Source organism: Otolemur garnettii, unplaced genomic scaffold, assembly GCF_000181295.1.
Source record: "Otolemur garnettii isolate 467f Iridium unplaced genomic scaffold, OtoGar3 scaffold00119, whole genome shotgun sequence".
NCBI lineage: Eukaryota > Metazoa > Chordata > Mammalia > Primates > Galagidae > Otolemur > Otolemur garnettii.
Genome location: NW_003852514.1, coordinates 6193541 through 6205828, shown reverse-complemented (window position 1 = coordinate 6205828; position 12288 = coordinate 6193541). Strand labels below are relative to the sequence as shown.

General features: G+C 40.7%; 1 protein-coding gene across 1 annotated transcript in view; it reads left to right on the top strand.

Annotated features, from left to right (window-relative positions):
- Positions 1-8346, top strand: part of PURB (purine rich element binding protein B) — a 27727-nt gene extending 19381 nt beyond the window's left edge. The window contains exon 2 of the mRNA XM_012809962.2: positions 6-8346. Coding sequence (XP_012665416.1) covers positions 6-914 — 909 coding nt within the window. The 3' untranslated portion in view covers positions 915-8346. The remainder of the gene's footprint in view (positions 1-5) is intronic.
- Positions 8347-12288: the final 3942 nt, after the last annotated feature.

Here is a 12288-nt window from a genome sequence, read left to right as displayed (position 1 = left end):
GTGAGCGCGGCGGCGGCGGGCCCGGTGGCTTCCAGCCCGCGTCCCGCGGCGGTGGCGAGCAGGAGACGCAGGAGCTGGCCTCGAAGCGACTGGACATCCAGAACAAGCGCTTCTACCTAGACGTGAAGCAGAATGCCAAGGGCCGCTTCCTCAAGATCGCCGAGGTGGGCGCCGGCGGTTCCAAGAGCCGCCTCACACTGTCCATGGCAGTGGCCGCCGAGTTCCGCGATTCGTTGGGCGACTTCATCGAGCACTACGCGCAGCTGGGCCCCAGCAGCCCGGAGCAGCTGGCGGCAGGCGCAGAGGAGGGCGGCGGGCCGCGGCGCGCGCTTAAGAGTGAGTTCCTGGTGCGGGAGAACCGCAAGTACTACCTGGACCTTAAGGAGAACCAGCGCGGCCGCTTCTTGCGCATCCGCCAGACGGTCAACCGCGGCGGCGGCGGCTTTGGCGCGGGCCCCGGGCCGGGCGGCCTGCAGAGCGGCCAGACCATCGCGTTACCCGCGCAGGGCCTCATAGAGTTCCGCGACGCATTGGCCAAGCTCATCGATGACTACGGAGGCGAGGATGACGAGCTAGCGGGCGGCCCGGGAGGCGGCGCCGGAGGTCCCGGGGGAGGCCTTTACGGGGAGCTCCCCGAGGGAACCTCCATCACGGTAGACTCCAAGCGCTTCTTCTTCGACGTGGGCTGCAACAAATATGGGGTGTTTTTGCGAGTGAGCGAGGTGAAGCCGTCCTACCGCAATGCCATCACCGTGCCCTTCAAAGCGTGGGGCAAGTTTGGAGGAGCCTTTTGCCGGTATGCGGATGAGATGAAAGAAATCCAGGAGCGACAGAGGGATAAGCTTTATGAGCGCCGTGGTGGGGGCAGTGGCGGTGGCGAAGAGTCTGAGGGTGAGGAGGTGGATGAAGATTGAAACTGGCAGCTCCCCTACAGGCCTCCCCCGACCCCACCATCAACCATACCCTTGGCTAGAGAGCTCTCCTTCCTGCTCATGCCCAATGAGCTAGTGGAGACAGGAGCAAGGGAGGCCACAGAGGGAAAAAACAAAACAAAAGGTAAAATAGAGAAATAACCTTCACGGACAATTAGAGAAAAACAGTAAAGTTCCAAGGAACTGACAGCAACCTGCAAAGAGAGGACAACAGCATCTCCTCATCTGCACAAAATAGTCTCAGCTTCTGTTGTTTCCCAACTGAGGTTTCTAAATCCATCAGAGCAATCCTGGAGGGGATAGATCCTCTCACATCTGGGCCAAGAAACACATCTGAGTTATCCAGATCCATTGATAACAATTGGATTTGTGTTGTACCTGGGTAATCTGTTCTAAAAAATCTCTCCGGGCCTCACTGTTGCAGTGTTTATTCCTTCACCTCTGTTGAAATCAGCATTTTGAATCCAGGTCTTTGTGGAACCCTTGAGAAGACGGAGGCCTTTGCAGTTACTGAGTTCTGAGGGTAGAGGCTCATGAAAAGGAATACAACTTTAATCATGGGCAGGGCAAAAATGAGTTTAAGAGGCTGTCGGAGAATACAGTAACAAATTGGAACTGTCTTCTTTTAAATGGTTTTGCTTGGAACCTGGACCACTGTCCATGTCTTTTCTTTGCAGAATTGTTTTCCAGGATGCAAATGGATTCAGATATCAATGCTCAAACTAGAAGTCATTACTAAAAAGTTTTAAAGTTGGCAAAATTTTTCAAAGATAAAAGTTTTACATTGGGGATTGCTGAGGTAGGCACAAGACAAAGTTAGGCATAAAAGCACAAGGCAAACCGAGTGGATTGGTTGCTGCTCACTAAAGTTCTTCCTGTAATCTCTAAATATGGAGATCATTACCAAGAAATGGCTTAGGTATGAATGAGAGCCAAATCTCCACTGCGTGAGCCAGTGAAACATGGCTAATTCGGCTGTTACAGCCACTGGTTGGCTGGATTTTAAACCATAAACTTGAAGATTATCTACAAAAGGAACAGTGTGGCTACAAGCCTGAGCTTTAATGGAATATACGTCCTCACAGAAAAGTTGGAAATAACCAAAACTGAAGTCTTAATTTACCTTCAGTGAATCTGTGGATTTGTTCAAATACTAAAGATCCTCAGGTCCAGAATTCCAGCATCATTTATTCTTTTAAAATAAATTTTTAAGAACTTAATCCGTTGTATCAGTACCTCACAATCAGAGTTGGCTAATGATGGATGAGTGATTCAAGCAGTGCACCTGGTGGAAGCTGAAATCCATCTGTGAATGGAACTGAAGTAATCGTGAATATGCTGACTATATCCTGGAAGCATTTTTATACCATCTTGAAATTTCAACAAACTGGCTTTTGCCAGTTTATCCAGCTGTCTTTCAAGAATAAAAGTTGGGGTTTTCAAGGATCGCCTCTTCTATATTTTAAATGGATTTTCAGTAGAAATGATTTTTACTAATCAAGTTAATCCCACCCCCATCAAAAGGTATTCCTAGAAATGTCCTAGACATAGGTAACTTTGAATTGAATGGGAGCTAACCTTCTTTCCAAAGTTTTAAGGTATTCTTTGTGTAACACCTTCTCAACCAGGAGGCAAGTAACCCCACCTCCATAATCTTAGCATTTTTTTTAACTGCATGCCTGCCCTTTATTTGAGCTGCCTTTTTAATTTATTGCATATCCTTTTTATTATCTTATTTTGGTATTATTCAATCTATACAATCTTTTTGTATTTATTGGGAAATGAGTAATATACAAAAAGGTTTTCATGTATTTGTGGCTGAGAGGGTGGGAAATAATTGTGTATATATAATTAGGCTTTTTTAAATAATAGACTATGATGCAGAATATCATTGATCTTAGATTTAAAAAAAAAAGTGGAAGAGCCACAAACATTGGTGCCCTTTTCAGACTTTCTCTACTCATCATCCACAGTAGAATTTTTAAACAGATTTTTTTAAAGCTTTTCTTTTAAATTTTTCTCCGTTGCAAAGAATGTTTCCTAAATTGTATGGGAGCAATAGTATTTTTGATGTTTTAATGACATCCGTATACTTGTACTGTATTTTGTACTACAAGGCAGCTGTTTTCAATAATGTCCTGCTGTATTTACCTATGTGTTCTGAGTGTTTTATTTCTTTGCTGCGGAGAACAAATTCCTAATAGTTTTAGTAAAGGAGCTGAGAAGCTAGCATTAGGTTTGCAGAAACTGTTTAAGTTTCAAACTCTGAGGCAGCAATGAAAATTAAGGTTGCAGCTATTAGTTGATTGCTGTAACTTTTTCATTTTCAAACCATGTATAATTCCTGTATAGACCAACTTGTTTTTCTTGCTTCAGTGGTGGTTCTTTTGCTCAGCTGCAGTGAGCCAGTTCAATTTTGCAAAGGTGCAGTACCTCTCCTTTTCAAGGAGTTGGTTTATTCTTTTTTTCTTTTTGTTTGGCTGAATTGCAGTAACTAGCCTTGCCTTTCTATTTTGTAGAAATGACAGGGTCTTCACAATCCTTCACCAGTGGCTACCAAGCTATAATTAGCTGAATAGAAAGAATGTGGAAGTGGTCTGAGGCATATAGAGTATATGCCAAGAACACTACCATATATGGCATCAGCTTTGGTTACCAGAGAAATTTTCTTAGTCATTAGACCATATAACAGTAATATATCATATGTAAATCTTTAGATGTCAATTTGAGAATCCTCCAAAAAAAGGAGCAAAGAATGCATAAGCTATGTGTTGGCAAAAGTAATTTATATTAAAATTTTGACCTGCCTATGTAAGATTAAGTGGTAAATGTCATAGTGGTGGGTTTTTAAGTCTTAACCAATCTCTGAGGTTTGTTCCTCCTGCAGGGGGTGATTCATAGTCTCTCCCCACTGCGGGAAGATTGCAGAAGAATGTGGATGAATTGTAGTATTTCATCGATCCTCATTCCAATCACTAGGGACAATAGAAATCTGCAAAGCACAGATTTGTTCATAAGTATTATCTTATTAAAGGAAATGGTCTTTGTTAATTAGAGTCAGATAATAGCATTGTATGACTATGGGAAACAACCAATTTTTTTTGTTTTGTTTCTCAGCAGCTTCTGTGCACGATTTAGAGCTTGTTTTTTAAGTTTGGCAAACATCCCAGCTAATCAAAATCATCATATTCCTGAGAAGTAGGGAACTAAAACTACTTTTCAAACAATTGGTGGAGGGTTTGTTTCTCAACTACCATAGTTACAGAGATGAGAAGTCAAATTTTGGGAACAGAATCAAATGAGCAAAAATCTGTGAAGAGATTACTATTTCTGGTTTCTATTGTCCCCATCTTTTCAGCAAATGGAATGGCAGTTATAGTCAGCAAATTTTTCAGTGCATATGCTGCACAAAACAAAGCATAAATTTGTATGGCACCAAAAATCAAAGTGAAAACCAAACCAAAAACCCAGACACCCTATGTAACTATTGGAGGCATGTAGGTGGTATAAAGGACTGTAGCTGTGACACACACATGGCTACTTGTCACGTCACTTTCCATAATTATTTACTGTGAAATGATTGAGAGGCTTTTGGTGCAGGCAGCCATTAACCTCCTGCTTCCTTTGTTGCCTCTGGATCACTTTGCAGCAAATTGCAGGTCTTTTAATAGATTCAAGCTTCAGTTTTCTCAAAACAAAACAATTATCCTGTCTTACCTGAAAATAGCAGGGTTGTGGGCAAAAGAGGCTGGTTATAATAATGCCCTCATATTGAGTGGTCTATAAACGGCTGCACACTTCAGGCACTAGTTACTGAAGATGGTTTGTTAAATGTGACCTTCACTGGCTTTACAGGGGTGTAGAATGTAAATCTACACAAGGTGACTTTGTTTGCATCTACCTTGCTCTTGAGGTGGATGAAATTAGGAGAAGCTGGAGTGTGTAAGCCATGCACATAAGAATTCTTCACTGTAAATTTTGTTTTCATTTTTAACCCAATTATGGTACTTTGTCCAATGCACAACTGATCTCTCAGTAGATATTCATTTGAAAATAGTGTGGCCTTGATCAGTGAGAAGGGAAAGGAGAGAAGTGACTTTTTTGCTTATATAAAAATGACTCTTTTGCTGAGAGTTGTCATTCTGCAGTACTCTTAGTATAATGTTTGTGATGAGTCTCCTTTTTGATTGGGGAAAGTTAACATTTTTGACCCTGGAGTTTAGTTCAGTTATCTTCTGTTTTTAGGAAGTATCAGAATTGCTCTGCTGAATAACAAAGTTAACTGCTTTGATGTTCAATCTCAGGTTTTAGAATATAGTGGTGTAAAATCCCACTATTGTTAATTCTTAAAACAATTTTAATTTAGTACGCCCTAAAAGTCACGTGCAAAAGGCCTGTTCAGAGAGCAGGGCCTCCATCCTTTTGCTCCTTTTCCACTTTGTACTTCACTTGAAAAAAATGTCAAGTGATTTTACATTGTATATTTCCATTTTAACCCTGATATATTTCTCAAAGATAAAGCACTTTTTGATCATGAAATACATAGAATCTTTGTGTGATGTGGATCATGGTTTCTCAGGCTCCCTTAGATAATCTGCTTATGAGTATTGTTCTAACTCTGTAAGAAGAGTAGAGATCTTTGCTAATGTTAGAAAGTTTGTATTATTGATCCAGAATGCATTTTGCTAGTTTCCAATGGATGGGAGAGTAAACAATGCTGCATTCACAATTTAATATGTTACTTTCCCTAGAGCCTTAAGGTAACTTTCTTTTCTGTTGACAACAGCACTGAAGTTATAGTAAATGAATGAGATTATCAGTTTTCAGGGTTGGTTTTAGAGTACTGTAAATCAATTAGCTGTCTTCCTAAAGAGTTAACAACTCCAATTCAATATACTGGATGATGGGTTGTGTGGGTGGGACTGGGGTGGGTGGGATAGTTTGTAGAAAAGAAAAAAAATTTACATTTAAAAAAAAAAAGAAAGAAAAAAAGTGCATGTCATGTGCCCTGTTTGAAATTCCAGATGTGAGGTGGAAGCGGCAAATTATAACTTCATTTTTTCCATTTTTAATTTAGGCAAAATATTAATTTTCAAATATTAGCCCCAGAAGTTTCAAGAGTTGGACTCTTGAATAGTGAGTTCTATTGATATAGCTGACTTTGCTATTTAAAGTCTTCTTTCCCAGCCCTCAGCCTTAGAACCTAGTTTCGTTACTGATGGATTTAATAGACTCTTAGACAAATTTGGTCCAGTTGTCAATACTGACGGTTAGATTTGGAAAATGAAAAAATAATAAGATTACATCATGAAGACTTATTGCCCTGGTAATTCCCAATTTATCTATACCCCTGATCCAAGTAAAGCCTTTCTGAATGTATTTTATATTTCCTAAAGAAATAGGGAATATGCTGTCAGTGTAATCACCTCTGTTCACAATCTTTTACTTTGATTTGAAAATCTAACTTAAGCCTCTTGAATTAGACATTCCAGTTGGGATTAAGTACAGCCATGTTAAAACAACAGCAACTGCCATATTGGTAGTTTCACTGCTGAGTAGGACTTCTAATTGAGAGTAGAGCTTTATTAGAAACTAAAACTTTGTCACTTTTCTCCATAGATGTTTCTAACAGTTTGACAAAAGAAAATAAATGTACTTTTAAGTAACACAAGATTCTGAGTCTAGAAGCAAATTTCATTTCCACATGTTATATCTAATATCCATTGACATGGATTAGAGAGGAATAATTATATCTTTTTAGCATGATGAAATGTGGACCCAGAGTAGTGGAGAGAAAGCAGTAGACCTACTCATTGTCCACTAGCATGTTGCAGAAGGCATGAGTTTGTCTTTTTTCCTACTGTCAGTTACTCTAAAATAGCTTACTCTCAAGAAAATTGATTTAGACCATCTCTTGTTCTTAAAGGCAAAATATTTCATCCCCATCTTTAACCCTGTGTTGCAAGATTAGGCTAGTTTAAAAAAATTTTATATTTGGAAATAGAAGGGCAAGTGGTTTATTTCTTCCCTTTTTAAATTTCTTTTTTAGAGACACCTGCAGGGAGAGTGGATTATGTCAATAAACACATGTGGGTTGAAGGACTTTGGGAATTTGATTTTGAACTGGTAAGGTATTAGGCATAAACCTTTTTCTCCCAGCCCACATGTCACCCTGTATAGAAAAGCTCTGGATTCCTAAAAGTCAATAGATAGGGCAAACTGACTTTAAATCAGTACGGGACATACTTAGAGTTCGTGCTTTTGCACATTTTGGTAGCAGGCAAGTATATTTGACTTACTTTTGATAGCATCAATATTTGAATGCAGTAACTAAGATTGTCATTGTGTTTGGACTTCTTTTTTCTGAAGTTCTAAAACAGTTATATTAGTAGGGATTTATTCTTCCTTTTGGGCCTTCATGCAGATGTGTTTCCAAGATCATTTTTAATAATCCATCTGTCTTCTGATAAATTTCCAGATAATACAATTTCCAGTCTATAGGAATCTTCACTGCCAATCATATCTGGCAGTGGCTTCCTTAGATAACTAGATTCTTCACTTCCAAAGCTGGAACTGATGTCCTGCCAGTAGAGAATCTACAGAAATAATTTGAATGAATTAAAACCAAATCTTGATAGCAGGAGACAGCTTCCTGATCTAGATGTACAATTAGAAGTTAGGTTGGAAATTACTTTAAAAGGTGTTTGGGGGGATGTCTTTAATCTCTGTGTAAATACCCACAAGCTTATGCATTGTAAACCACGTGTGTATTCCTATGTATGAATTTGTAGAACTGACTTCTGCTTCAAGAGAAGCTGCACCTTTAATTTTATAAGGTCCCCTCTACCTGTAACCCTATAAATGTTTGTAAATAGAACACTAAAATTTGTAGTGATAGGATCAATTTGGGAATATCTGCTGAGAGACCAAAAAGTTCATTTTTTTAAGTACCTTGGTTAAAGAGTAAAGATTATTCCTCTTGCTTATTTTTTAAAAGAAGAATGCACTTTAACAAACATAGAGCTGCATGGGCTATTCAAACAAATCCATAAAGTGCAGTACCCATTCAGAAATCACACTTCCTGAAAACCGTACAAAAACAGAGTCCAAATGGGCTGTTGATCTCACTGCCTGTAGGTTGAAGCTCAGATTCTGATCAATTTTGAGAGGAGCAGGGCTGCTTCAAAAGAGCAATATGAATACAGCCAGAAGCTTCAGACAGGTCTGTAAAAATGGCGGGTCCGGTATTTACCACTAACTAGCAAAACTGACAGAAAAACTCATAGAGAATAAAGTTAAGAATCCTTCCTGCTGGTGTGCACTCCTTACAATAGACTTTTGGAAATGGAGTTTTACAGTCTATATTTAAAAAATTGTATGTTTGTAACAAATAAAGTATGCGGAAAAGTGAATGACAATCTTGTGCTGGTGTCTCTCATTTAAGGAACTATGTGCAGTTGGGGAGGGAAATGCTTACTGCTGGGCCTCACAAATGGGTATGGAATTAGGACGTGAAAATTATGGCACATTTCATCTGAACTATGGACAATTTTAGAACTTAGAGAGATTCCCAAACCCTTTTTTGATAATCTGTGGAGTGAGTCAGAATTGCAAGTTAGTGCTAACGCTGTGGTTCATAACCCAGACCGGCCACTTGCTTCCCTGAATTTTTTCCATCATTCACAGTGGCTTGAAAGAAGCTGCTGTCCAGGCGCTCTCTCATCATTTGTCAGCAGCATAACTGCTAAGGCAAATCTGTTCCCCCTAATGTTAAATGAAAAGTAAAATTACTGTGTCCATTGATCCTAGCTGGTGGTTTCCAAATTTTTGGTTACAAGAACCCTTTTAGAACTTAACTAAATACACCTGAGGAGCCTTTAGCTCTTTGAGCTATATTGATAGATATCTGTCATATTAGAAATAGGAAAATAGCAAAGCACACATTCCATCTGCCATCAGAGCAATGACATCACATCATTTGACCTCTGGAAAACCTCCACTGTAAACTTAGGACTTAACCAGGGTATGAAGATGAAAAAAGGTAAATGATGTTCTGAAAGTAGCTTTGTCCTCTTGGATTCCCTGAGTCTCAGGAACTCCTAGGGAATTTTGGATCACTCTGAGACCACTGAACTAGACTGATAAGTAAATTAATCCTTTCTGAAAATGAGGGATGGGTTATGGTAAGATTAATTTTTTAGTTCCCACATTTTCTTTTTTTTTTTTTTTGAGACAGAGCCTCAAGCTGTCTCCCTAGGTAGAGTGCTGTGGCATCACAGCTCACAGCAACCTCCAACTCCTGGGCTCCAGCGAGTCTCCTGCCTCCACCTCCCAAGTAGCTGGGACCACAGGCACCCACCACAACACCTGGCTATTTTTTTTGGTTGCAGCCATCATTGTTTGGCGGGCCCAGGCTGGATTCAAACCCATCACCTTAGGTGTATGTGGCTGGTGCCTTAGCCACTTGAGCCACAGGCGCCAAGCCCACATTTTCTTTATATTATAAACTCTTGCTTTATATTAGAAACACAGAGACACCTGTGATTGTCCGCTTCTATGGTCTGGCAGGAGAGCTTTGAATGCTGATGCCCAGACCAACTGTATCAGAATCTCTGTGATGTGGGGGTGTTTTGTGTGTGTTTTGCCTTTTTAAACACATAGGTGATTCCAGTGTGTAGTCAAGGATGAGAACCAGTGGCCTGTGGGAACGGAAGGTACAAAGAAAGATTGAAGGATTGGGAATCTCTGCCAGAAGAAAACAATTCAGTATAGCAAAACATTCCTTGAATGTATCTATGGCTTTCACCTTGTAACCGCTGTGCCTGAATTACCCACAATACAACATAAACTTCTGCAATAACTAAAGAAAAGTTTGCAAATGAAATCCTTGAATATTATGTTAGTAGTCCCGTTGCTGGGAAACTCCTGAGTTTTACTAACACAGAGGATGGTGGATCAGAATTAGCTGAACAGGTTAAACATGGGTTGCTGAGTGTCTCATTTAGCAGATCTGGGGGGTGTGGTCCTGAGAAGATGCATTTCTAACAAGTTCTCAGATAATGCTGGTCCTACTGGTTTGATGACCACACTTTGAGACTCACTGTAGAAATCACAAAAGTTCTGAGGAAAATTAGCCTCTTTGTTGCCGACTGACAGTGGCCTCAGAAAGTATTTGCCTTCCATATCCCTGCCGAGCCCTGCTGTGGTTGAGTCTGCTTCACTAGAAAGCCTCCTGTAGGTGGTCTGCATTTTTTAGATTTATGTAAAGTTCATTACTAGACAGGTTTAAGAATAGATGCAGCCAGGCTATAGCCTGAAGAGCTGTTTTGAAGCCAATGCCTCAAGGAATAAAACTATTACTTAATGGTTTTGGTATTTTTAAATGTTATCTGCCTTATCTACCTTTTTTTTTTAAGTCGTGGGCAGGGCAAGGGGACTTGCTGTGTTCCTGGATCAAGCAATCCTCCCACCTCAGGCTTTTGAGTTGCGTGGTGGGGACTACAGGCCTGAGCCACCGCCGCAGCCTAGTTTTCACCTGTTTTAAAGTTGTGAGCTAGATTCTATACTTGACTCTGTCCTAAAGAAATAGGGTGATTCTGGGCAAGTATCATTCACAAACAGAAATCCTTAAAGGTTCTCAAAGAGTGTTTTCAAGACGCCACTAGGACTTGGGGAAATGAGAGCCACCTGCTGGTCAGTACCAAAATCTTTTTTTGTGGGGGTGGTGGAACTGGGTCTCTCTCAACCTGGAGGGACTCTGCCCAGGCTAGGCTCAAGCGATCGTCCCCTGTCAGCTTCCCAAGTAGCTGGGAATACTGACGTGCACCACCACACCCAGCTAATTTTTTAATTTTTTGTAAGACAGATCTCACTATGTTGTTGTCTTGAACTCCTGGGCCCAAGTGACCCCCACTTTGCTTCAGTTTCCCAAAGTGCTAGAATTATAGACATGCATAGGGTGACCAGATTTTAACAACGGTAAGGCGGGACAACATGGCCGGGGGCGGGGCAGGGGCGGGGCAGGGCGGGGCCTGACAACAATGCAAACTTTGATAAGCAGTTCCCGATAATCACTTCTCAGCAATTATTTGTTATTATTAGTTTAACATTGTAAGATTAACAAAAATAATATAAAACTCATATTCTGGTGAAATAGCCACGTGGCAGCTGAAAACCTAATATTCCCTTCTCTTCTCCTGCCCGTGTATTCTTTCCAAAAATCGGGACTTTTTTAAAAAGCCGAGGGACATGGGACAAATTGTTCAAAAGTGGGACGTCTGGTCACCACTGTGCCTAGACAGAAAATTTTTACACAGTGTCTTCTTAAATCTCAACAGAGTTAAGTGGACATCATATGGATACAGAGAACCTCCACAGTTGACCACCTACCTATATAGACCACCTCTGTAAATTGACCTGATCTTCATAGACTGGACATGCACCATGTGTACATCCCAGCACAGTAGGCCCAGTTCCTTATGTCAGCCACCTCCTTATGTTAACCAGTTTGTTAGTCTCTTGCGTGATCAACAGTACAGTACAACAGAATGTTCATACTGTATTGTATTCAGAGATTGTATACTAAAAAAATGTTTTATCAGCTCAATACGTTAAATGATAAAGAATTCATATCAGGCACATTGATGGCTATTTCCTGAGGTTTTATGTTTTGTTTTGAGGCACAGTCTCAAGCTGTCGCCCTTGGTAGAATGCAGTGACGCCTAGCTCATGGCAACCTCAAACTCTTGGTCTTAAGTGATTCTCTTACCTCAGCCTCCCAAGTAGCTGGGACTAAAGGCACCCACCACAATACCCAGCTATTTTTTGTTGCAGTTGTCGTTGTTTTGCCGGCCTGGGCCGGGTTTGAATCCACCAGCCTCAGTGTATGTGGCCGTTGCTGTAACCACTGTGCTACAGGTGCTGAGCCTCCTGAAGTATTTTTTGATGCCTGTCTTATTATTAAGCTGTGCCACATGGCTCACAATGTTTATGTAGAAATAAATTGAGAATTTAATTCTTCCTTCTATTAAGTCCTATTCAATCAAGCACAGGTAAATACATCTTCTGTAGTGGTAAAATGAAAACTCTTGGGCCTCTAGAGTTTAGAGAAAAATGTCTTTATTTCATGACCTATAAGTGGGGCATTGGCTGGTTGCATTTCATACGTCTGTTCCACTCTGTAGAGGTGCATTGTTCTCCTTTCAGGTAAACAACTTCCATTTGAAAATGAACAAGTCAGTAAATGAAGTGATTCTGTATTAAGAATTCATTGGGTGGCTCGGCGCCTATAGCTCAACCGGCTAAGGCGCCAGCCACGTACACCTAAGGTGGCGGGTTCGAATCCCCAGCCCGGACC